General features: G+C 47.8%; 2 protein-coding genes across 3 annotated transcripts in view; one reads left to right on the top strand and one right to left on the bottom strand.

Annotated features, from left to right (window-relative positions):
• Positions 1-7,838: 7,838 nt before the first annotated feature.
• On the bottom strand, positions 7,839-10,590 carry Tnnc1 (troponin C1, slow skeletal and cardiac type). Its single transcript, XM_090355157.1, has 6 exons — positions 10,553-10,590; positions 9,089-9,119; positions 8,721-8,867; positions 8,398-8,512; positions 8,144-8,280; positions 7,839-8,048 (listed from the first exon to the last, which is right to left on the bottom strand). The coding sequence occupies exons 1-6, from the start codon at positions 10,574-10,576 to the stop codon at positions 8,017-8,019; spliced, it is 486 nt and encodes a 161-aa protein (XP_090211283.1). The 5' UTR covers positions 10,577-10,590; the 3' UTR covers positions 7,839-8,016.
• Positions 10,591-12,446: 1,856 nt separating this feature from the next.
• Nisch (nischarin) overlaps positions 12,447-23,702 on the top strand; it is a 38,455-nt gene continuing 27,199 nt past the window's right edge. For both annotated transcript variants that reach the window (XM_090321548.1, XM_090321557.1), the window contains exons 1-3: positions 12,447-12,668; positions 15,003-15,086; positions 15,797-15,979. In XM_090321548.1, coding sequence (XP_090177674.1) covers positions 12,570-12,668; positions 15,003-15,086; positions 15,797-15,979 — 366 coding nt within the window. In that variant the 5' untranslated portion in view covers positions 12,447-12,569. The remainder of the gene's footprint in view (positions 12,669-15,002; positions 15,087-15,796; positions 15,980-23,702) is intronic.

Below are 23,702 nucleotides of genomic sequence, written 5' to 3'. Positions count from 1 at the left end.
AGCCCTCAGCTGTCTGTAGTTTGCTCTGTTGCCACCAGGCTAGCCACTTATAAGGCAGCAGCTCCACCCAGTCCTGGGCGGGAAGGCGGGGAGGAGGAGGGAAGGAGTCTGGCTGTCCTGCCATCTACCTGCAGTCTCTCCCACCATCTCAGCTGCCCCCCTTGTAACTGGCTGGCCAGTTCCCTACTGAGATCTCTCACTTGAGGTGGGGACAGTTTGCACAGAGAGATGTTCACAAATGCAGCTATTTTGCTCCTGGCAAATTGACAAGGATCAGAAGTTAGAGGTTAAAGTGGGGTACAGTGGCTCATGCTATTCTCCTAACTATTCAGGAGGCTGAGATCTGAGGATCACAGATTCAACAGCCAACGCAAACAGACAAATCGGAGAGACTCTTAGCTCCAATTAACCAGCAGGAAGCCAGACGTGGAGCTGTGGCTCTAATGGTAGAGCTGACCCCCCACCCCAAACGAGTTTAAGCCCCAGTACCAACACAAAGAGAGAAAGGCTGGAGGTGGGTGGGGATTTGGGGGGCAGCAGGAGGGAAAGAGATAGACTTGATCTTAACAAGGGCATGGTAGTGAGTGTTTGACCCCGCGGTTACAGAAGAAGGAAGCACAAATAGGATTGCAGTCCAGGACCAATTGGACAAAAGGCAAGACTATCTCAAAAGAGCTGGGTGCTGGTGGATCACTTGTAGAATCTTAACTACTCAGGAGGCTAAGATCTAAGAATCTAGATTCAAAGCCAACCTGGGCAGATAAATTCAAGAGACTTCTCTCCAATTAACCAGCAAAAAGCCGGAAGTGGAGGTGTGAACCTGGTGGTAAAGTGCTGTGAGAAACACACACACACACACACACACACACACACACACACACACACACAGCTTGAAGCCCAGAGTTCGAGCCTCAGGCTGACAATAAATAAATATACAAATAAATAAATAAATAAGCAAGCAAAAAGAAGTAGATACATGGCTAGTGGCTGCTTAATAAGCTACAAAAAAGCAAAGCAAAGCAAAGGACCGGGAGTTTGGCCTACTGGTAGAGTACTTGCCTGGCGTGCATGAACACCCGGGTTCGAGTCCTCAGTACCATATACATAGAAAAAGCCAGAAGTGGTGCTGTGGCTCAAGTGGTAGAGCTCTAACCTTGAGAAAGCCGAAGGACAGCGCTCAGGCCTTGAGTTCAAGCCATAGGACTGGCAGAAAGAAAAAAAAAGAACAAAATATTAAGAGGGGCTAAGGGTCTGTGGGCAGGGGGTCGGGGAGGTGGAAGAGGGGACCCGCTTAGACTCCCCTCAAACTAACCTTGGCCCCAGGTTCCCATACTATGATAATCTAGCTCCTGGAGCCTTGGCTGAGGTCCCTGGCTCTCCTGGCAGGGCCACTCTTAAGGAGGGTCAATTTCCAGTCCAAGGCACTCCATGTCTTGGGCAGGAGCTTGCGCTCTGGCCATACTTCCCAGATCTGGGACTGGCAAAGGATGAATAGTTAGGCTATCGTATCCACACCTATCTCCTCTGACATTCCAGGTTCTATAGCCTGTCCCCATATCTTCCTAACCCCATCTCAGCTCACTGGGCCTTGCTTTGAGATAGGCAATAGGGTCCACTCTGGAGCCTCCATTGCTCCAGTTCTTCCAGGTCTCCAGTCCTTCAGAGGTAAAGGCCCAGGGCACAGTAGGTCAGCAGTGCGCTGTTCCCAGAGGCCCTACACGCCATGGTCCTGCCACCCTTCGTTCCCTCTGCCCTGCACTCTGCTGGGGAGCACAGCAAGGAGACATGGATGAGGGCCAGGTGAGAGACAGGACTGAGGGACAAGCAAGGAGCAAACTGTCTCAGAGCAGCTCATGTCCCTCACCCCCAAATGGATCCCCTCACTCCACTCTGGACCTATTTTCAGAATCTGAGGCCCTGAGCCCTAAGCTTTCAAACCTGAATCAAAATTAGAGCTCCCAGGTCTAGAAGCTCCTGAGGGTTAGTGCTCTGAGGTGGGAGCCAGGAAACATGGCAATGAGAGAGGGAAGAAGAGCAGGTTCAACTCTACTCCTTTCTGGAACCCTCTTTTGCTTTTGGAGGCTCTTACAAGTTAATGGATCCCATCTTTTCTCCTCCTCCTAATCCCTGGAAGAATCGATTGGTCCTTGGGTCAACATGAGAAGAACCTAGGATCCCCAGTGCTGTCTCCCTGGCTTCTTTCCTGGAACTCACACATACCTCTTCACAGCAGTATAGGTGAGTGGAGGTTGGGGTACTGATCTAGAAATGGGCCAGGAGCTACTCAGAGAGACCCTATCCACCTCTGGCTCTGTTGGAGAACCTTAGCCAAGGCCTTCACTCATGGGATATGTGATTGCTTCCCAGGGCCAGAGGCCTTGGATATAATGAATGGACTTGGTAAACTAGCAAGTGATACTCAGACAGAAGCAGCTATGGTGGTGATCACACACTGGGTAAGATAATTATATCCTTGGTAGTGTGGAGCCCCTATGCCTCCATTTCCCTAAGGAGATATTTTGGCACAGAGCCCAGGCTGGGGCCAATGTATAGCTAGAGAGTGTGCCAAGTAGACCTTCAGCTAACATGAGGCCACCAGCGGAGACAGGAGGGCCAACCACTCCTCAGCTCTCTAGGGGTCTCAGTCAGCCACCCGCCCCCCCCCCCAGCTGGAATGAGGCCTGTGTCTACTAGGGCAATGTGGGTAGGGCAGCCCACTCCACACTGTGGAAACAGTCTCTGACCCACTAGAAGCCCAGATTCTTAACTGCTGTGGCCTCAGTCATATCCTCTCCCTCTATGGACTTGTTTTCTGTTCTAAGACTGGAGTAAGGACCTTCCCTAAAAGCCTCTTATTGTTATTAGGAAAGAGACCCCTGGGACACTGTAAAGTCGCAAATCAATGGGCCCAGCTATGGGCATTGTGTGACATCTAGTGGATGATGTGGGAATTGCAGGAGAGACCCCCTCAACTGTCTAACCCCTAGGTCAGGCTCTGGGGTGGTGGGGTGGGTAGATACCAGGGCCATCCATAGAAATTGCAGTTTCTTGAGTAGGGAGGTAGGAACTGCAAAATATAAGAGGAAACGGCAATAGGAGATACTACAGTAATTGCTTCTGGTATGAGAAATCCAAGGTGGCTTTCTGCATGAAGCATCTCTAGGCAGAGCACGTGGATGGATGCACATAGATGGCAACAAGCCATGAGTTGGTGAACATTGTGAGCCACCAGCCTGCATGTGTGATGTGTGATGTGTGTGTTCATATAGCGGGTTCCCTCAAGTGGATATGTGGCAAGTCACAGTCAAGCCATTCCTGGATGGAATTCTAGAATGCGCATGCCTGGAAAGAATGTTTGCTCCTAGCACCATCCTTACCAACTTCAGTGGAACAGATCTCCTGAAAATTCTGTGGGGTCCCCTCCCCGCTAGAGGACAAGATGAGCCTTCCAGTTAGCCTTCCCACACAGCTCCTATCTCCTTCAATCTTCCTCATAGAATCCTCTAGAACCATGGGGCCGGGAGTTTGGCCTAGTGGTAGAGTGCTTGCCTAGAATCCTCTAGATCCTGCAAACAGGACCATCATGTCCTCAGCCTCTCCCAGAACCCACCCCACCAGTTCATCCTTCTACTACCTGTCATGACAGTTCTTACTTCCCCATAACACTAGCACATATGGCCTTGAGGGGCAGAATTAGAGAGAGGTAAAAACTGCAGTTTCTGGGAAATAGCAAGGAAAAGTGTTTCTTTATTAAAAAAAATAAATGTACTCCCAGCCAGGTGCTAGTGTCTTATGTCTGTATTCCTAGCTAACTCAGGGGGCTGATCTCTAAGGATGCTGGTTCAAAGCCAGCCCAGGGAGGGAAGTCCATGAGACTCTTATCTCCAATTAACCACCAAAAAAAGCCACAAGTGGCATTGTGGTTCAAAGTGGTAGAGCACTAGCCTTGAGTGGAAAAAGCTCAGGGATACCAACCAGGCCCTGAGTTCAAGCCTCAAGATTGACACAGAAAAGAAAAAAGAAATATATTCATCTGACTTATGTAACTAACTTTAACCCCTCTGAATGTCACCTTTATAATAACAATTAAAAAAAAACTCTGGAAGTGGCGCTGTGGCTCAAGGGTAGCATGGTAGTCTTGAGCTGAAGAGCTCAGAGATAATGCCCAGGCCCAGAGTTCAAGTCCCATGACCAACCAAAAAACCCTGTAAACTGACCTAATCCTCCTCCTCTTTTAACCACAGAGGGCCTCTCTCCCTTCCCTTCTTTGATCAACTTACCCTATGCACAGCCAATCACCTGCTCTCCTCATCTCAGCCACTTCATCATGGCCTTTTGCATGGCCCTTTGGAATATCCTTTCCTCTGGACATCACTGGCTCCATTCAGTACCCTCAGTGCCAAAACTCGAGGAGACATTTCTGTCTGCTCCGCATTATCTCAGAACCCCCATACTTTTCACCTTACCCTTTTCCTTACCCCTCTTGGATCCATAGCTAACATTACAACCAAGGCATGACATACACTGCCCACCCAGAGGAAGATTACCACATCTTCTGGCCTCTGTCTAATCTGTTGTCTCTGCACTACTCCTGCTATACTGGGGTATTTCCATACAGGCTTGTCTTCAGCACATGAGTCATTTCTGCTTCCTCCTCCAGCATGCTTCCCCAAACCCCATGCCTTCTTTCAGCTCCCTGGACCCTAGGCTTTGCTCCCTAAATGCTATCTCCTTGGACCATCTTCTCTTAGGTCCTTTACAGTTGAGTTCACACTGGACTGCTCCACTGAAATTCTATCCACGTGACCAAGGCCTGGGTCCTTCTGAATCCTTGGGCTGTCATCCCTGCCTACTTCTTTTTATTTTTCGCAGCCATGAGACTTAGACCTAGGGCCTGAGCACTGTCCTTGAGCTCTTTTGTTCATTTACCACTTTGAGCCACAGTAACACTTCCGGTTTTTTGGTGGTTCATTGGACATAAAAGTCTCATGGACTTTCCTGCCTGGGAAAGCACTTCCTGGCTGACGTTGAACCTCAATCCCCAGATTTCAGTCTCCTGAGTAACTAGAATTATATGTATGAGCTACTAGCATCTGGCTCCATGCCTACTTCTTTTCTTCTGGTTCATCTAGGGTCTCACCCACTGGCCACATGTATTCTTCTATCCCCTCTCCATGGACTTTCCCTGGGGATCTCACTTGTGACCAAGACTGGGTAAGAGCTCCTGACTTCGAGGAACCTTCACACCTCTCTCTTTGACCTGGCTTGTGCTCCTAGATGGCTCCCACCTTCCTACTTGCCAGTCCCAGAGACATCTCAATTTTAATATAGGCAAAACCTATATTTAAGAAAAAAAGATGCCTCACCTGATTCTACTTCTAAGAAAAGCCAAGACAAACACAGATTGAGAAACTGTATCTTCCTGAAGTACCAATGTCGGGCTAGGGATGTGGCTCAAGTGGTAGAGTATTTGGGAAGCAGTCACAAAGCCCTGAATTCCACCCCTAGTGCTACCAAAGTACCAAGGTCTTGAAGGATGAGGAAAGACTAAGACAGACTGGGAGGGCAGGAGGAGCCAGGATGGCTGAGTTGTACGGGACCTTTGGGATCTCTATTAGGTAGCCCAGGAAATGAACTCTATCAGGGTAATTAACAAAATTTTAGTAAGGTCTGAAGAAGGTGAGTTAGTATTATAGACATGCTAATTTCCTGGATTTGATCACTGTCCTATGATCTGGTAATCTGATGTAAAGTTGGAGAAGTTGACTAAGTTTAACTCAGGGGTTCTTTGTGCTATTGTTTTTCACAACATTTCTGCAATTCTGAAATTTCAAGGTGGGGGAAAAAACCCTTAATAGGTGATCTATTGTAATGCTTCTCATAATGCCCTAGGTTCCTGCACAACCAATAAACAGAGCCAGGGTGGCATCAATCGGTGCACAGCCCAGGAGGAGAGGTTTGGGAGGAGCCCTGTACTGTAAGAACTGCCATCTGATCCCAACACATTTCCCTGCTCTGGGACTTACCCCCCCCCCCCACTTCTTGAACAGTGTGGACTCTACTTTCAGTTGCGAGAAACTTGTTACTTTACTATTAACAGGGAAAACAAAGCTAAAACAAAGTAATCTGCACTTCCTAAAAACCCTATGCTGAACCTGTGCTCAGCCTTTCATAGCTCAGGAATTAGTCCAGCATTCCATGCCTTGCATAGTCAATCTAGTAAATTCTAGTTCTGGTTGCAAACTATTCCCTGGGTCCATGTACCCCCCTCTACCCTTCTACTCCAGCATCTACTGTGCTGAAAACCACGGTCCCCGCCTCCAGCCCTTGTCTCCTCCTTGTCCTGTCTCCTCCATAGCCCTTCTCTCTGCTGCAGTCCCAAAGCCCTTCAACCCCTCACATGAGTTGGGTGTCTCACAGGATCTGGTTTTGCCCCCCTCTCTCTAAGGCTGCTGGGGCTTCCAACCCAACAGTTCCCTTTTGCTCTTGAGACTCTTGAATCTTTTCCCCGATGCTCCTATGGCTTATTCCCGGACGTTCTTCAAGTCTTGCTTAAAATAATGAGTGTTACCTCCTCTTGGAAGCCTTTCAGGATAGCTCTATGCTGCCACACTAGTTTCCTCCGTGAAATCATAATCCTCTTCATCTCCCTGCCCTAACTAGAAATTCCACAGGTTATACACTGGACTCTCTCTGATGTGTCCCAGCATCCAGTCCTGTGCTGGCACATGATGTGTGAGTGATCAAATGATTAGATGATGCATTGGCAGACCAGACTCTCTACTGAGGTCCCTCTTTTTCTCCAGTGTCACTCTGGTATAGGCATAAGAGATCTCCATGCTCCTAAGGACTTGCCTGTGAGATCCCTTCTCTTCTTCCCAGATCTTTCACGTGACCAGGCAGCTCCTTCTAGTTCTGGCTTCCACCAGAGGAATCTCTAGAATTCCAAGATTGTCTTTGGAATGCCCAGCCTGTCTGGAAAATGCCTGGGCTTGGGCACAGGTGCAGAAGCAGTAGGGTAGAAAGGACAGCTGTTGACATTCTGGCTAGAGCCTGGGTGATTGTGGCAGCTGTCTCTCTTGCAAGCATCATTACCAACACCTCCACTTCCTTGAAACATGGAACCCACCCTCAAGGCCAACAACACTGTTCTGAACAGTGCCACTCTGGCCAGGGTACCCCACTAAGCTGGAAGCCACCAGGCCTCAAGCCTTTATTTCCTTGTCAGGGTCGGAGGCCTGGGTGGCTGGAGGCTAGGTCCTGAAGGTCACAGAAACCGAAAATCAGCTCCATGTTTGTTTGGACCTGATCCGTGAGACAAGGGACCTTGGAAGTTGGGTGGCTGGGTTCTTCCCAAAACTCACCAGATGTCCTTGACAGTCTGGGCCAGGGTATCCACACCCGTGAAATAGGTGATAGAGTGCAGGCAGATTATGTGCTCCTCCTCCCCTCCCCCCAGCCTGGGAATCAAGGTTGCTCATGGGAAATATGAGCAAGAGATGAATTAGAGCTATGGATCTGCTGGGCTCTAAAGGATCTAACATCACTTCCTCCAAGACTGAGAAGCTGCTGGTATATTCAAGGCCTACTGCAGCTAAATGCACTCCCCAAGTAAGGGTCCCTCTGGATTGCCACACCAGCTTATTAAAGCAATGCCCCAGGACAGTACGAAAATGTGGGTTCTGAGGCCACCATAGTCTCCAGAGGCTGGACGGCTACAGAGCAGGGCCTGGGAATCACAGTTAGCAGAGCACAGAGGAAGGCATCCCTGCAGCCAGCCTGGCTTGACAGGAAAAGTCTTTGGTCCTGGGACTAGGATCAGAGCCAGACACTAATCCTCCAAGGAGCAAGGCTTTATTTGCACTCTCCAGGACAGGGTGAGGAGGGAGTGAGGTGGGCTAGGAGTCAAGGACACAGCCCAGCTCAGGACATAGAGAATCTGCCCTCCTGCCCCAACCCAGAACCTGACTGGAGTGGGAAGGTGGACATAGGCAGCTTTGGGCAAAGGTTGGCATCTTATTCCACACCCTTCATGAACTCCAGGAACTCTGTGGAAAGAGAGGCAGGCATGGATCCGAGGTGAGGACCAGGTAGAGGGTGGAGCACAGGGAATCAGGAAGGTCTGCCTGCCTCCCCTCCTTACCATCATAGTCAATTCGGCCATCATTGTTCTTGTCGCCATCCTTCATGAGCTCCTCGATGTCATCTTCTGTGATGGTCTCACCTGTAGCCTGCAACATCATTTTCAGCTCCTCCAGATCAATGTAACCATCAGCATTCCTACAGGGAAGGCAAGAGGGACCTCAGACACTGAGGCAGGACAGTGTGAGGGGGAAAAGGAGGATGGAGGCACTGGGAGATGGGTCAGAGGACAAGAAGTGAAGCATCTATGCTCACTTGTCAAACATGCGGAAGAGGTCTGACAGCTCCTCCTCGGATTTCCCTTTGCTGTCGTCCTTCATACACCGCACCATCATGACCAGAAACTCATCGAAGTCCACGGTGCCGCTGCCTGGGTGGGCAGGGCAGCTGTTAGACCCCAGTGAAAACCATAAGCAACACTCTCCACCCACTAACTCTCTGAGGCTCATTCGGCCATCATGCCCACTTTATAGATAAGATGACTGAGGGTTGGGGATTGAAAATAAAAAGAAATCTCTCGACTTAACAGAGGTGGGGTGTTAAGGATATGGGGTCTGGAGATACGGGGGCAGGCTCACCATCTTCATCCACTTCATCGATCATCTCCTGCAGCTCCTCTGGTGTGGGGTTCTGGCCCAGCATCCTCATCACCTTGCCCAGCTCCTTGGTGCTGATGCAGCCATCCTCAGCCCCCAGCACGAAGATGTCAAAGGCAGCCTTAAACTCTGTGTTCAACGGCCATGTGAGGAGACAGAGCAGCCAGGGCTTGGCAGGCAGGAACTCAGAAGGCCAGACTCCTGCGGTCACCTGCCATTCTGCCCACCCCCCTCTAAAAGGGCACAGCAAGGGAACAGTAGCCTTGGACTTGCAGCCTGGAGTTTTCTCAGTGCCCTCCCAACCTTTCCCTTCCCCCCCTTTTCTCCCCATGAAAGATAAGGACACTCACCATTCTTCTGCTCCTCTGTCAACTGCTCTACCTGGAGAGGAAAAGGGGTCCTGAGATTCAGACTCAAGCCTTAATTGCTGTGGAGAAATCTAACCCATTCCACAGGCGGGAAGACTGAAGCAAGAAAGAGGTGGCCATTTCCAGGTCATGGAATAGAGGCCTCCGTCCTCCCTGCTTGCCTCTAAAGCCATGAAGTTACCCAGCTAGCCTCACAGAGGCTGGGCCTGGGGTCAGACTGACAGGTGGGCACTCGTTCCATTGTCCAAGGTGACCCCACATAACACAGGATGCCCTTTGGGCCACCCTAATGAAACCTAAGCTGTATGGTCTGAGGGACAGCTGCCCTTCAGGTTGGAACAATAAAACCAATGTAGGGATGAGCAAAGCCACCCACTGTAACCTGACCAGGATGACCACTGGGCTATTTTTAACAGGGAGACAAAGTTAAACCTGGTGATTGTTCTGGGGACTTTGGTATGCAGGGGGTGGGGCAGCGTTATCAGGCTTTCTAGCTGCTAGTACTGCCTCAGGAGCCAAAATTAGTCCCCAGCCCCTCCAAGCCTTCTATGGGCACTGGGTGGAGGGCTGTCTCCCTCCTCCTCAGCTCCATGGGCTCCAGCAGGACAGGCAGGACTGCCTCTGGAGTCAGCTGCAGACCTTCCCTGCCCCTACCCTGCAGTGGGGCCACATTCTAGGGGCTAAGGGGAGGGGTGTTTCCCCTGGAACAGCTGTCTGTGCCTGGATGTCCTTGTGTCTGGAGTGGGAGGAGGGACACCTCCCCACAGTTTAGAATGGCATCTGAAACCCCTCAGTGATCTCAGGAGGTTACAAAGTCTCCAATCCTTACCCTCATCCCTAAACCCCAAGTCTGCCAGACCATGTGGGGGCTAGGCCCTTAGTTCTCCCCTAGTCTAATCTTTCTCTGCTTCAGCCTTCAAAAGCCCCTTCTCCAGCCCAAGATTCAGGCTCTTCTGCCTCTCTTTACAATCCCCTCTTCACAATCTCCTGCAAAGTATCTTCAGCTAGCTAAAAGGCTGGAGTGGGGCAGCAGATCAAGAGAAGCAGAATGTGAGAGGTCAAAATAGGGAGTGGGACAAGGGGGAAGGCAACAGAGACACAGAGAGACAGTTCAGGAGAAATTAAAAAAAAAAAAGGAAACTGAGAAAGACCAAAAGATCCAGATAACAATCACAAATACAGAGATTCACTTAAAGGACAATGACACAAACTGCAGACACTTGGAAACAGAAGGGGACACCAGATACTAAAAGCTGAAACTTCCCCCTGTACCATTCCAATAGCCACTCTTCAGACACTGAGCCCCTCATCTTCTCTACACCCCCCCCCCACCGAACCCCAGCCCCACTCTTCCAAAGGCCCATGCTAAATGTCTAAGGGTCAAGTCCCCAATAGGTCCACACATCCCCCCTGCTCCCCCCAGCCCTGCCCAGGCCAGTCCCTCACCGCAGCCTTGTAAATGTCATCCATGCTGGAGCTCACAGGACAGACTGCTGAAGTTGCCAGCCAGCACTTAGCCTCAGCTTAAATAGCCCTGCCCCACATTCCCAGCCCAGCCCACCATTGCATGTGGTATCCTCCACCCCCTCCCCTGGCCTGGGTGATCTCAGTCTGGCTTGAGTTCCTGTATCCTCTGCCCAGGACAGGGAACAATAAAGGGCTTCAAGGACCAAAGTTCTTGTCCTCTGTTCCCCACATACCCGACAAGGGAATCTCAGGAAAAGTTTCCTGAATGAATGAAATCCTACATCCAGGTCCAGAGCTGGAAAATAATAGGCCCCAGGCCAGACTCCTTTTTATACACAGCAGCAGCTCAACCTTCCATCCAACTTAGGAGGTAGGTGCTATTACCCCTACTTTCCAGATAAGATAAAGGGGGGGCTTGATTTGACCAAAAACTGGCTGATTGGACAGTACTTGCCTTTTGCTACACTCTCTAGATTTGGGGAAGACATGAAAAGAAGAGGCTGGGACTCTTGGGCCCTGTCATGAACAACCTCAAACACCAGGATCTGAGTAAAGTCATATAATACTGGTAAGGAAGTCACTGACCCATCAAGGCAGAGAAGCCTAGAGCCCTTCAGCCAGACCTCCCATAACCCCACAGGGAGCAATGCTGATTCTGGGCTTGAGTCAGCTGCCCTCAGTCATTCAACAAACACTCCCACAGAGCCTGACCTGTGCCAAGCTCTCTTTCCGTACCCTACATCCCGATTGTCACCTTTTCTTGTGTGTCTGTTTTCCTAGGGGTTAGCACTGTAGTTCTTGGGTCCCAGGCTAGTCTGTGACCCCCCCCCCCCCCTTTGGTTTGAGCTCTGGCAAGAAATCACCCTTGCCCAGTGGATGGTACCTTTCCCTTCTCTCAGCCTGCAACCTGCTTTATAAAGATCCCATCCCCAACCCCCACATTAACACACCAGGTCTCCTGTCTCGTCCTTGGCATGAATCAACTCAGTTCTCTAGGAGTGAATATGACAGAAATCTGAGTGTCAATAAGACTAAGAAAAGTCAGTATGCCAGGCATTGATGGCTCATGCTTGCAATCCTAGCTATCCAGGAGGCTGAGATCTGAGGATCACAGTTGGAAGCCAATCTGGGGCAGGAAAGTCCTCAAGAGCCTCATCTCCAGGTAACCACCAGAAAACCGGAAATGGTGTTGTGACTCAAAGTGGAAGCTCGCTAGCCTTGAGCGGGGGGGGGGGGGGGGGGGGGAAAAACTCATGACCACCAAGAACAAAAGGAAAAAGAAAAAAAAGAAGGAAAAGAAAAGTCTGTGTCAGCCAGGCATGGCTGTGCAAGGTGTAAATAGCAGCAGGCTGGAGTTCAGACTGTGGTGGAGTGGGGGTGGGGAGCTGGAGCCTATCTCTAAACAACCAGACCTAAGGGGCTGGAGGCAGAGCAGACTCATGCTACAGAATACCTGGTTACCAGGCAGGAAGCCCTGGGTTCAAACCTCAGGACCGACACATACGCGCACACACACACGCTGTTATTTAGGCCCTGCTCAGGCTCTCAGCTAGCACAGCTCAGGAACCCGACCGCCTGATGAAGTGTTGTGAATGATTCCCTTCTTCCATAGGGGGAAAGTAAGGCCAGGCGGGAGCAGGGACTTGCTTTGGGTATCTTGGGAGACCCAGAGCTTCTGCCTTCCCTTCCTGAGGACCAAGAGGCCAGGACCATCCGCAGCGGCCTCCACCGGGGATCTGCAGGACCAAACCACCGCGCAACTAAGCCAGTGAAGCCAGCGGGCCGGCACAGACTGCGCACGCGCGCCGCGGCCGAGCCCGTCAGGCTCGGGGAGCGAGGGGAGGGGGCGGGAAGGGGGCGGGGCGAGGGAAGACGGCAGGGCCAAGATGGCGGCGCGGGCGGGGGGCGGCGGGGGCCCGGGGCTGAGGGGACGCTAACCCCGCCCCCGACTGCTGCCAGTCCTGCGCCGGGCGGCGGCAGCGACGGAGCCCGGAACATGGCGGCGGTAGCGGCACGTAGCTTCGGGCCCGAGCGGGAGGCTGAGCCGGCCAAGGAGGCTCGCGTAGTGGGCTCCGAGCTCGTGGACACGTACACGGTGTGCGGGGAGGAGGGGGCGCGGGCACCCGACGTGGGGGTGGGGGCTGGAGGAAGGGGTCTGGGGCCCGCCGCCGGGAGGACCTCCTCAGGGATTGCGTGAATGGGGCGGGTCCCGGTCCCGGGTGGGAGGGCGAGGGCTCCCGGGCGGGCCCGGGGCGGGGGTCCGGGAGGGGCCTCGCCCGCAGAAAGGCAGCGTCCACTCGCGGGGATCTGGGGAGAGCGGGTACCTGGGCGGGGATTTCTCAAGGCCTGGTAGGATGCCACCTGGGCGGCTTTGATCCTGGGCCCCGGCCGCAGCGAATTGAGGGGGCTGTCAGGTATAGGGGGAAGAAGAGAGGGTGGGAGTCTAACCCGGGGCCCCAGGTCCTGAGGGGTCTGGGGGAGAGCTGAACTAGCCCTGCCGTGGGTAGAGGCAGCGCGAGGGCGGCGGGGCGTGGGGGGGGGTGTACTCAGGCCTGCGGTCCAGATTTTACAAGCCGTCGCGGCTCTGGGCTGTGGGGGCGAGATTGGGCTGTAACTGCCAACACACATGTCTAGGCTGTGAGGGAGACTGAGGCTACAAAAGGGAGGTCTGTTCTCCAAAGTGATAAGATAGGAGATTCACCCCCACCCACCCAGGTCCATGTGGGATTGGATGCCAGGCCTAGGACCCTGGTGGGCTGTCCAGGGAAAAACTTACCCCAGGGGTAGGGGTTCAGTGAGCCCCTCCCAGAGCCTCCTTTTCTTTGTGTGGGGAGTGGGTGGGGGCCTTGTCCCAGCCTGTGCCACTCCTCCTTGGCCCCCATCCTGACCCTCCTCCTGTCTCCTGAGGTCTGTTCCTCTGGCTCTTTTTCTTTTCCTGGATGAGAAAAAGAGGAATCCTTGAGGATGGAAGACAGGCTGGGGGTTGATCTGAAAGCAACAGGCCAACCTGTTTGTCAGTATTAGAGGCTTCTGCCAGGTTGATTCTTCCCTCCTTCCCCTTCCCTGTTGAAGAGAGGTAGGTAAACTAAGACCAGGGTCTTGGTCTAGCTAAGGCTGAAGTTCCTGAGCTGGTGGTTCATACACCATCACCCACTGGTTACAGTCAGCTAGAGGGTCGTCTCAGAAAAACTCTCCCTATTGTTGGGTTTTGCTCCCATACTAAGGCAAGGGGGTAACTTCCAGACTGTCTCTGTTCTGTTCCTGAGTATGTAACTTGGATGTTTATTAGCACATCTATCTTGTTAGGTCATGAAGCTTTTTTTTAACCTGTCCAGGGGCTTGAACTCAGTTCCTTGGTACTATCATTGAGGGTTGTTGGGGTTTTTTGTTGTTGTTGTTGTTGTTGTTGTTTTGCCAGTCCTGAGCTTGGGCTCAGGGCCTGAGCACTGTCCTTGGACTTCTCAAGGCTAGAGCTCTACCACTTGAGCCTCAGCACCACTTCTGGCTTTTTTCTATGTATGTGGTACCAAGGAGTTGAACCTGGGTCTTCATGCATGCTAGGCAAGCACTCTACCACTAGGCCAAACTCCAGGTCCCTGAAGTTTTTTTGTTTTTTTTTTTAAATCAAGACTAGTATTCTACCACTTGAGCCACAGCCCCCCCTTCTGGCTTTTTGTGTGTGTGTATGTGGCACTGAGGAATCAAACCAAGGGCTTTATGCATGCTAGGCAAGCATTCTATCACTAGGCCAAACTGCTAGCCCTCATGAAGTATTTCATGAGTATTTTCTTATTTGATCCTTGAACTTACCAGGTTTAAAGATGGAGTAACAGACCTGAAAGAGCTCCTAGTCACTCACGTTAGCCACAATCAGGAAGTGGCAGAAACAAGTTTTGGACTCAGTTGTTTCTTAAGCACTAAACCATACTGCCTCCTGTTAGGGCTGATTACCACTGCCTCCACCAGAAGCTGCTCGGTGCCCTCACCTCTGTTCAGCAGTAGAAGTCCCAGCTACATGCCAGTTGAAAGGCTGAAAAGGATCTACTTCCAGGATGGAAAGTGGTATGGCAGGAAAGCTCGTCCTTCCAGACCTGACCTGGAAGGAATAGCCTTGCCCACTGCTCAAGTAGGGTTTTGAGTTACCTACAGGCAGGAAGCAAAAGCAAGGAGGCGCCTTATTATGGTAGAGTCACCTTTCTCAGTAGCAGAAACTGCAGCTTTGTCCCATGTGCCTTCTAGTCCTAAAGCTAGAGCTCTGGAGGAGGCTGAGGGAGGCTGCAGCTTTCCAGCAAGGGTTTGTCAGGTAGGGAAGGGTCTCCAGCTTTGCTGTTAGGGGAGGAGATATCTAAATGTCTGTAGTTATTGTGAAGCAGGGATTCCTTGTTATCTAATGCTCCTTGCCACAAGGATTGTCATTTTCCTGTTGTAGGTTTATATCATCCAAGTCACAGATGGCAGCCATGAATGGACAGTCAAACACCGCTACAGTGACTTCCATGACCTGCATGAAAAGGTAACCTTTAGTAGCTGGAAGATTGTCTCTCAGGGCTTGGGAACTTTGGGACCATGTTCCCATTGTGCCACATTCATTTCAGGGCAAAACCACCTCCACATCTACCAAAACAAAAACCCAGAAAAGAAAAAAAGACATAAAGGTAGCTTATAAATGTAATTGACAAAAGAACAGGTGGATCCTAGGAAATTAACTCTAGTCTGCATATATGAGTTTTTATTTAATAATTGTCACTCTAGCTTGAATATGAGGCTTTTCTAGAGATAGGATAGGTTTGAACTTGTTCCATTTAATACAGCAATTCCAGAGTCTATTCTTTAATATCTGGCTGTGATTCCATTTCTTTATTTGCTTTTGCCATCTTTCTCAGGATTATTTGCAGTGGGAGAGCCTTTAAGACATCCCATTGCCCCCATTGCATTTCTTAATGCTTTGAAAGAGATTGAAATTTCAGGAGCCCAGAAATACCACGTTTCTGAGTATTTCCAAAGTCTTCAGGTGCAGTTCCTCATCTGGAATTGTGTTGGTATTTCTAATATTAATTGGATTTGAAGAGGTCAAATGCCATGTGCTCTAGTTTAGTGACTAATCCTAGTCCTACTTTGGGAAAGGCTGAGAAAATTGTGACAGTGTTGCTCTCGTCTGCTTACTTTAGTCTTATGTAGGCCAGAACTTGTTGGTCTGTGGTTGATATACTTGTTTTCTTACAGCTTGTTGCAGAGAGAAAAATTGATAAAAATCTACTTCCACCCAAAAAAATTATTGGCAAAAATTCAAGAAGCTTGGTGGAGAAGAGGGAGAAGGATCTGGAAGTGTACCTCCAAACACTTCTGGCTGCCTTCCCTGGCGTGGCCCCCAGAGTGCTGGCACAGTTCCTGCATTTTCAGTTCTATGTAAGTTCCTCTTGGAGTTCTTGACCCTGCCTGTAAATCCACAACCATCAAGCTTGAGCCAGCAAACCGTAAAGCTTGACTTTGAGGGGAAATAGGCTGGACTTTGATCCTTAGATTAGAAGATCGAGTGGGCTGTGAGCAAAAGCACATCCACTGGCACATTCATAGTTTACTTGAATTAAACTGTGGTCACAGAGTGGTCTTCTTTTACCAAGGGACGTTTTATTTAGCAAAAATGGTCTCTGCATGTTTAAGATAGGTTTCCCATCAGATAGTAAGGATGAATTAGAGATGGCTGACACCTGGCATAGACTAATTTTGAAACCAAGTAAGGAATCAGTCTGTTACAGGATAATATTACCATTTTAGGGCATATCATCAGGGTACTTAAGCTGAGGATAGACACCTTCCTCTCATAGGAGACATCTCCCTTTGGGATAGGGTAACAGTCATGGGCTGCTGGTAACAGAATTAGTTGTTAAATCTCATGGCATGGTGGCACATACCTGTATCCCCAGTATTCAGAGGCTGAAGCATAAGGATCATGAGTTTGATGCTAGCCTAGGCTACCAAGCAAGACATTGTTAATGGAATGTTCAGGGATCATGCTAACCTTCTTTATATTATTACCATTTTGGTGTATGTGCTGCCAAAGTAAGCACAGGGACTCTTAACTCTAATTAACCACCAAAAAGCTAGAAATGAAGTTATGGTCCAAGTAGTAGAGTGCTAGCCTTAAGCAAAAATGCCTAGACAGCCAGGTACCTGTGGCTCATGCCTGTAATCCTAGCTACTCAGGAGGCTGAGATGTGAGGATCACAGTTCAAAGCCAGCCTGAGCAGTAAAATCTGTGAAACTCTTATCTCCAAAAAGCCAGAAGTGGCACTGTGAACTCAAGTAGCAGAGTTATGGCCTTGGGCACAAAGGGGCTCGGGGACAGAGCCCAGGCCCTGAGTTCAAGCCCCAGAACTGGCACTGAAAAAAAGGGAGGAGGGGGCAGCTAGAGCTAGGCACTGCACTGGTGGCTTCTGTAATACTAGCTCCACCTAAGAGCTTGAGACCTGGAGAACTGAAGTTCAAAACCAGCCTGGGCAGAAAGGTAATATACTTTATCTTCAAGTAACCAGCAAAAAGCCAAATTTGAAGCATGGCTCATATAGTAAAGCATTAGCTATGAGCAAGCAAACTAAGAATTCAAGGCCCTGAATTCAGCCCTGTAACTGGCAAGAAAAAACTTCTAAGAATTTGTTCTAAGGGAAAAAAAAAGCAGGCAACTACAAAACAGATGCATGAATAAATGTAGTTATTCTAGGATTTGTAGCAAGATACTGAAATACAATTTAGAAGTCTAATGGAAAGAAGTAAATAAAATCAAATGTTAGGCCAGGAGTGTAGCCTAGTGGTAGAGTGCTCGTCTAGCGTGCACAAAGCCCTGGGTTTGGTTCCTCAGTACCACATACTCAGAAAAAGCCAGAAGTGGCACTGTGGCTCAAGTGACAGAGCACTAGCCTTGAGCAAATAGTGTCCAAGGACAGTGCCCAAGCTCTGAGTTCAAGTTCCAGAACTGGCAAAAAAGAAAAAAAAAATGTTAGAGCCATGCCAATAGGTTTTATACTGTTAGTAAATGGTATAGCTGAGTTAGGAAGTGGTATGGCTGTGGACTTACTGACATGGAGAATAACTCATGAATAGATCAGGTCCTAAAAGAGTATATAGACTTGGAGTTTCAGGTGTGTGTGTGGTGGTTGGGACGGGGTAGGGGGGGGGTTGTGTTGGTCCTGGGGCTTAAACTCAGTGGTTGGGTGCTGTCACTGAGTTTTCTTGCTCAAATCTAGTCCTTTACCACTTGAGCCACAGCTCCACTTCCAGCTTTTTTGGTGGTTAGAGTCTCATGGATTTTTCTGCCTGGACTGGCTTTGGATCACATTTATCTTGGAAATTTTTAGTAGTATAAATAAATACTAGGAGCAGTTTTCATTGAGTAATAGTTTTACAGATAACTTATTGTTTTTTTCCATATGTGGTGAAGATAGGAAAGAGTTCATTTCTATATCAGTCTCACCTTGTCAGGGGACCCCCGCTGTGTCACAGGTTAAGACCCAATCTCTTAGCTTCCAGCCACTAAGCTGGGAAGGGCCATGTGGAAAGGGTGGTATGAGCTGCTGGGATATGTCTGTATCTCAAGCCAGCAGCTTATGTTATTGATCCCTTTCTGTTGTACCTGTACTTATGTGAGGAAAAAAAAAACTTATTATTTTAATTTCCCTGGTTATTACTTTTAAAAAGCCTTGTTTCTCGTTGTAAGGATGTAATTTGGATAAGCAGCTGTTGGAGAGTAATTTGTTGCTTAAGACCTGTACCTTTGAGAAGCGATGATCTTCCTAGCTGCTCTAGGCTTGCCCAACTTGGAGTATCTAAAGGCCCTGAATACTCTTCTGAGACAAACCTGCCTGAAGTAGGCCTGGCACCAGCCTACGTGATGGTTTTAGTTTGGGGCATGAGTTCCGACTTGGAGCAGTTTGGACATATTTGAATTAATGTCAAGGCAGGGATTGAAAAGTAATTAGCCCACCATTAAATTAAGTCCGGATTTCTCAGCGGTGACTCTGTTGACTGGAATGTATAGCTTGTGCATTGTTGAGCAGCATTTCTGGCCTCTGTTCCCCCAAGGTCAGTAGTACTTTTCACCTACTTGTGGCAACTGAAAGTCTTTCCAGACTTGTCCAGTATCCTCCTTTGAGGTAAAGTTATACCCAATTAAGAACCAGTGTATTAAGTGGCAGAGCACTAGTCTTGAGAAAACCCAAGGACAGTACCCAAGCCTCAGGACTGGCAAAAAAAAAAAAAAAAGCCTCAATAGGAGCCAGGTGCTGGTGATTGACACCTGTAATCCTAGCTACTCAGGAGCTGAGACCTAAGGATCATGGTTTAAAGCCAGTTGGAACAGGAAAGTCCTCAAGATTCTTATCTCCAGTTAACCATCAAAAAAGCCAGGATGTGAAGCCGTGGCTCTAGTAGAACACTAGCCTTAAGAATGAAAGCTCTGGACAGTACCCAAGCTTCAGGACAGACAGACAGACACACACACACACACACACACTGGGTAGACAGGTTCTGATAGCTTTGTCATCCTCTTCTGCAGGGTGTGAGGGGTCTCTATAAATTTTTCTCTTAACCTTTATACCATTAGTGTCCCTCTGGAATTGTTCCAGTTGTGTTCTATTTCTTGTGTTACTAGCTGTGGACAGGGTAGACTCAGAGAACCCTGTTTGGCTATGGTGTGGATTGTATTTTGTTGTTGTTGTTGGTTGTAGAGCTTGAACCCAGAGCCTGGACCCCATCCCTGAGCTCTTTTGCTCAGGGGTAGCACTCTGATACTTTGATCACAGCACCATTTCTGGTTTTCTGGTGGTTCATTGGACATGAGAGTCTCATAAAATATCCTGCCCAAGCTGGCTTTGAACCATGATCCTCAGATCTCAGCTTCCTAAATAGCTAGGATTAAAGTGTGAGCCACACCAGTGACCAGCTTGGATTACTTTTTAGTTGAAATATAATTCACATATCATGAAATTCACACTTTTAAGGTGTACAGTTCAGTAGTTTTTAGTATATTCACAAAATTGTGAATCTAATTCTGTGATATTTCCCCTCCCCCCAACCCTGTAACCACTACCCAGTAACTTTAACACTCTTACTCCCCTTCCCCAACCTAAGAGAGTCACTAACATACTTTCAGACTCTGGAGTTTGCCGACTATAGGTAACACATATAAATGGTTCATACAACATATAGTTCTTTGTAGCTGATTTCATTTGGCCTTGTTTTCAAGGTCTGTTCGTATTGTTACATGGTATCTGCATATATAATTTTGAGGTCCTCCTTACTGCGGTTTCAATTCCATAGGCAACCATGGTCCAAAAGTGTTAAGTGAAAAATTCTAAAAACAAGTAATTCCCAAGTTTTAAATAGTGTGCCATTCTAAACAGTGCAAGGAAAATTCCTGCTGTCCCTAGTAGGACATGAATCACTTAGTCAGTAGCCCATTAGTCAGTTTCCCGGTCAGTTTCACAGTGTTGACTTAACTCTTCTTTATTTAATAATGGCCCCAAAGCTCTTGAGTGTCTAGCAATCTAGGTGTGCCAAGAAGAAGCTGTAAAGTGGCTTCCTTTAAGTGAAAATGAAAGGGACCTCATTCTCATGACTTTTATTACAGTGTATTGTTAGGCTTCTATTTAGTGTTAGTTGCTAGTACCTTACTGTATCCAGTGTGTAGCTTTTACTTCATCATATATATGTGTGTATGGGGAAAAAACATCTAAAGAGTTTGGTATTATCTGTAGGTTTAGGCAACCACCAGGGATCTTGGAACAGATCCCTCATGGATAAGGAGTGACTATTATACTACATTATCCACTATCTAGATCTGTTCAGTTGATGGACATTTGGATTGTTTGCTTGTGTGTGTGTGTGTGCGCATGCGCGTGTGCCAGTGCTTGGACTTGAACTCAGGACCTTGATGCTATTCCTTAGAGAGATACTCTACTACATTAGACACACCTTCACTTCTGGATTTTTGTTTGTTTTGTTTTGTTTTGTTTTTTTTGCCAGTTAATTGTAGATAAGTGTTTCATGGACTTTCCTGCCAGGGTTGGCCTTAAACCATGATCCTCTGATCTCAGCCTCCTGTACAGTTAGGATTACAGGCATGAGCCATCAGTGCCTAGCTTCTTTATACTTTTGAGCTGTTAAGAGTAATGCTGCTGTGAACATTAGCCCTCCATTATCCATGCGGAATACATTTTAAAACACCCAATTGATGCCTAAGATCATGGATGGTGTCAAGCTCTTCCATACTGTTTCTTTCTGTACATATATGGAAAACTTCATTGTCTATACCATTAAAAATTTTTTGTGTGTGTTTTGGTACTGGGGTAAGCCCCCAGCACCTGGGGTTTGGCCACTGACATCGAGCCTTGTCTATACCATTGTTACTGAGTACTTTGTCATTCATTGTACTCATAATTGACATTTGGGTTGGGGGGGGCGTTGTTTTTGTTCTGGGGTTTTTTGGTGCCAGTTCTGGGACTTGAACTCAGATCCTGGGCATTGTTGGCTGAGCTTTTTTGCTCAAGGCTAGTGCTCTACCATTTGCTAGAACACAAGTACTTCATTCCTGTGGTAACTGAGCTGGCCACATGACATGTATGTAGTGTAAGTATGCTGGACACAGGTCTGGTTCACATTGCAGGAAGGATTAGACAGGACAACAGTAGATTTCCTTATGATACTCAGAATAGTATACAGGTTAAAATGTCAAAATTGTGTACTTCTGGTGGCTCACACTATAATCTTCACTACTCAGCAGGTTAGAATCTGAGGATCATGATTTGAGGATAGCCTGTGCAGGAAAGGCCCTGAAACTGGTATTTCCAGTAAAACTACCAAAAGTTAGAAGTGGAACTGTGGCCCAAGTGGTAGAGCTCAGGAACCGTGGCCAGGCCCTGAGTTCAAGCCCCAGGAACAGCACACACACACACACACACACACACACAATTCTTCTGGAGTTCTCTGTTTAATGATTTCTGATTTCTGACTTCATGGTATGATTGAAGGAGAAAAATGAAAGTGTTCTTAAAGTAGGACTACTGTGTTCATTTTTGTGGGGTTTATAGGTTTTTTGCTTGTGTTTTGTTTTTTGTGCTAGTCCTGAGGCTTGAACTCAGGATCTGGGCACTGTCCCTAAGCTTTTGTGCTCAAGTCTTAGCACTCTGCCACTTGAACCATAGTTCTGTTTCTGGCTTTTTTGTTGTTATTGTTGTTCATTGAAGGTCAGAGTCTCACAGACTTTCTTGCATAGGCTAGCTTCCAACTACAATCCTCAGATCTCAGCCCCCTGACTAGCTAGGCTTGCAGGCGTGAGCTAACACACCTACTTTGGATTTGTGTTTTCAGAAATAGAAGCTAAGTCATATTGTAAGTTTGCTTTGACTTTTGGAGGAATTGACAAATTCCAAAGTTCCTACGTTTTTACATTCCTACCAGTAGTATACAGGTTCTATTTTTTTCTTATTATTAATTTGTAGTCTCACTTTCTAACACTTCATTGCACATTCTCTAAAATCCTAGACATCCTAACAGATGTGACATTGTATGTCATTGTGGTTTGTATTGCATTTCCAAAGCAACTAATAATGTTGGCCTCTTCGTGCTTATTGGCCAGTTGTAGATCTTCTTTGGAGAATTTATTCAAACCAATCCTTCCCTCCTTTTCCTCCACTTCCTCCTTCCCTTCCTCTTCCTCTCTCCCCCTTTTCCTCCTCCTTCTTTTTGTGCTAAGGATCAAATCCAGGGCTTGTTGCATGCTAAGAATACACTTTACAATTAAGCTATATCTCCTAGCTTTTACTTTCTTGATAGTGACCTTTGAAATATAAAAGTTTCAGCACGAGGACATATCTGTTTATTTATTGTTCTGGTCATTTGTGTTTTTGTTATCATATGTGAAAAATCATTGCCTAATCCAGGGTCACAAACATTTATAACATTTTCTTCTAGGAATTTTAGCTTTAGATTATATTACATTTAAGGCTTCAATTGATTTGGGGTTAATTTTTATGTATGGTGTGGGGTAAGGGTCTACCTTGATTCTTAATGTCAAGGAAAAAAAACACTACTTTTGTCCTCAGCTACTCTAGGGTGGGGAGTTCGGAGAATGGTGGGGACAGCGTGCTATGTTTGCTATCTCTCTGCACAGCTGTACCTTATCTTCCTAGACACACAATGGCAAATATCATCTCAGAACCTTTAGAGCAAAGGGTTTCAAACTCAGTGGAATGGGATCCCATGGAGAATTCAAGTATACCATTGTGGAGCAAGACATACCTAAGGGTAGACTGACAGAGCTGAGTTTATCTTCCAGCCTAGCTCCTTTCCAGCATTTATCCCATGTCATTCATGTGACTTTTCCATGCCTCGGTTGCTTTAGTGAGCTGGAGGGTGATAACAGGGCCTGTTTGAAGGAAGTCTAGTAGTAGGAGATGGGCTGAGGGTCAGAGGTCACCACATACTAGGCTTTCTAGTACGGAAAGATATTCAATGCTCTTGAGAGGAAATTTCTTATATTCTTATTTGAAAGCCACTTAGCTAGTATAAAGCTGCTTTTCAGCATTTGAAAATTAGGGGTGATATTGAGATTGTTACCATTTTACTGTTGTTTTAATATACAACTTATTTCCATAATTAGTTTTAGTGGCAAAGAATTGAGATTATGAATGATAACAGATTTCAATGTATAGTCTTAAGAGTTCTCTTAAAGTTTGCATTTGAATCCTTCAGGGAGGAATCTGTTTCAAGTCAAAATATAAATAATGTGCCCAACTCATGTTTACATGTCTGTTCACCAGCATAAAATAAAAGTTGTCTTGGTACTGAAGAAGGCAGTAGGATCACAAGTTTGAGGTCAGCCCAGACTGAATAAGAGAGGCACCTCTCTCAAAAATAAGTTATACCAGACCCCTCAACCCCTTAGCCTTAGCATGTATTTTCCATACCATACTTGGGTGATGGTCTTAATGCCCCCCTTACAAGCACACTGCCTAGCATGAGCCAAGTGGAAAGGTCAGCAACTGGCCAGAAGTCTTCATTGAGCATAGGCATATACATTTTAGGGTACTTGACTGTGAGATTCTTTATGTACAGGTATGCTCAGTTGCAGAGCTGT

This window comes from Megascapheus bottae, chromosome 2 (assembly GCF_031878675.1).
Source record: "Megascapheus bottae isolate mThoBot1 chromosome 2, mThoBot2.hap1, whole genome shotgun sequence".
NCBI lineage: Eukaryota > Metazoa > Chordata > Mammalia > Rodentia > Geomyidae > Megascapheus > Megascapheus bottae.
Note: the sequence above shows the minus strand (reverse complement) of the source record. Positions and strands in the feature narration are given on the sequence as shown.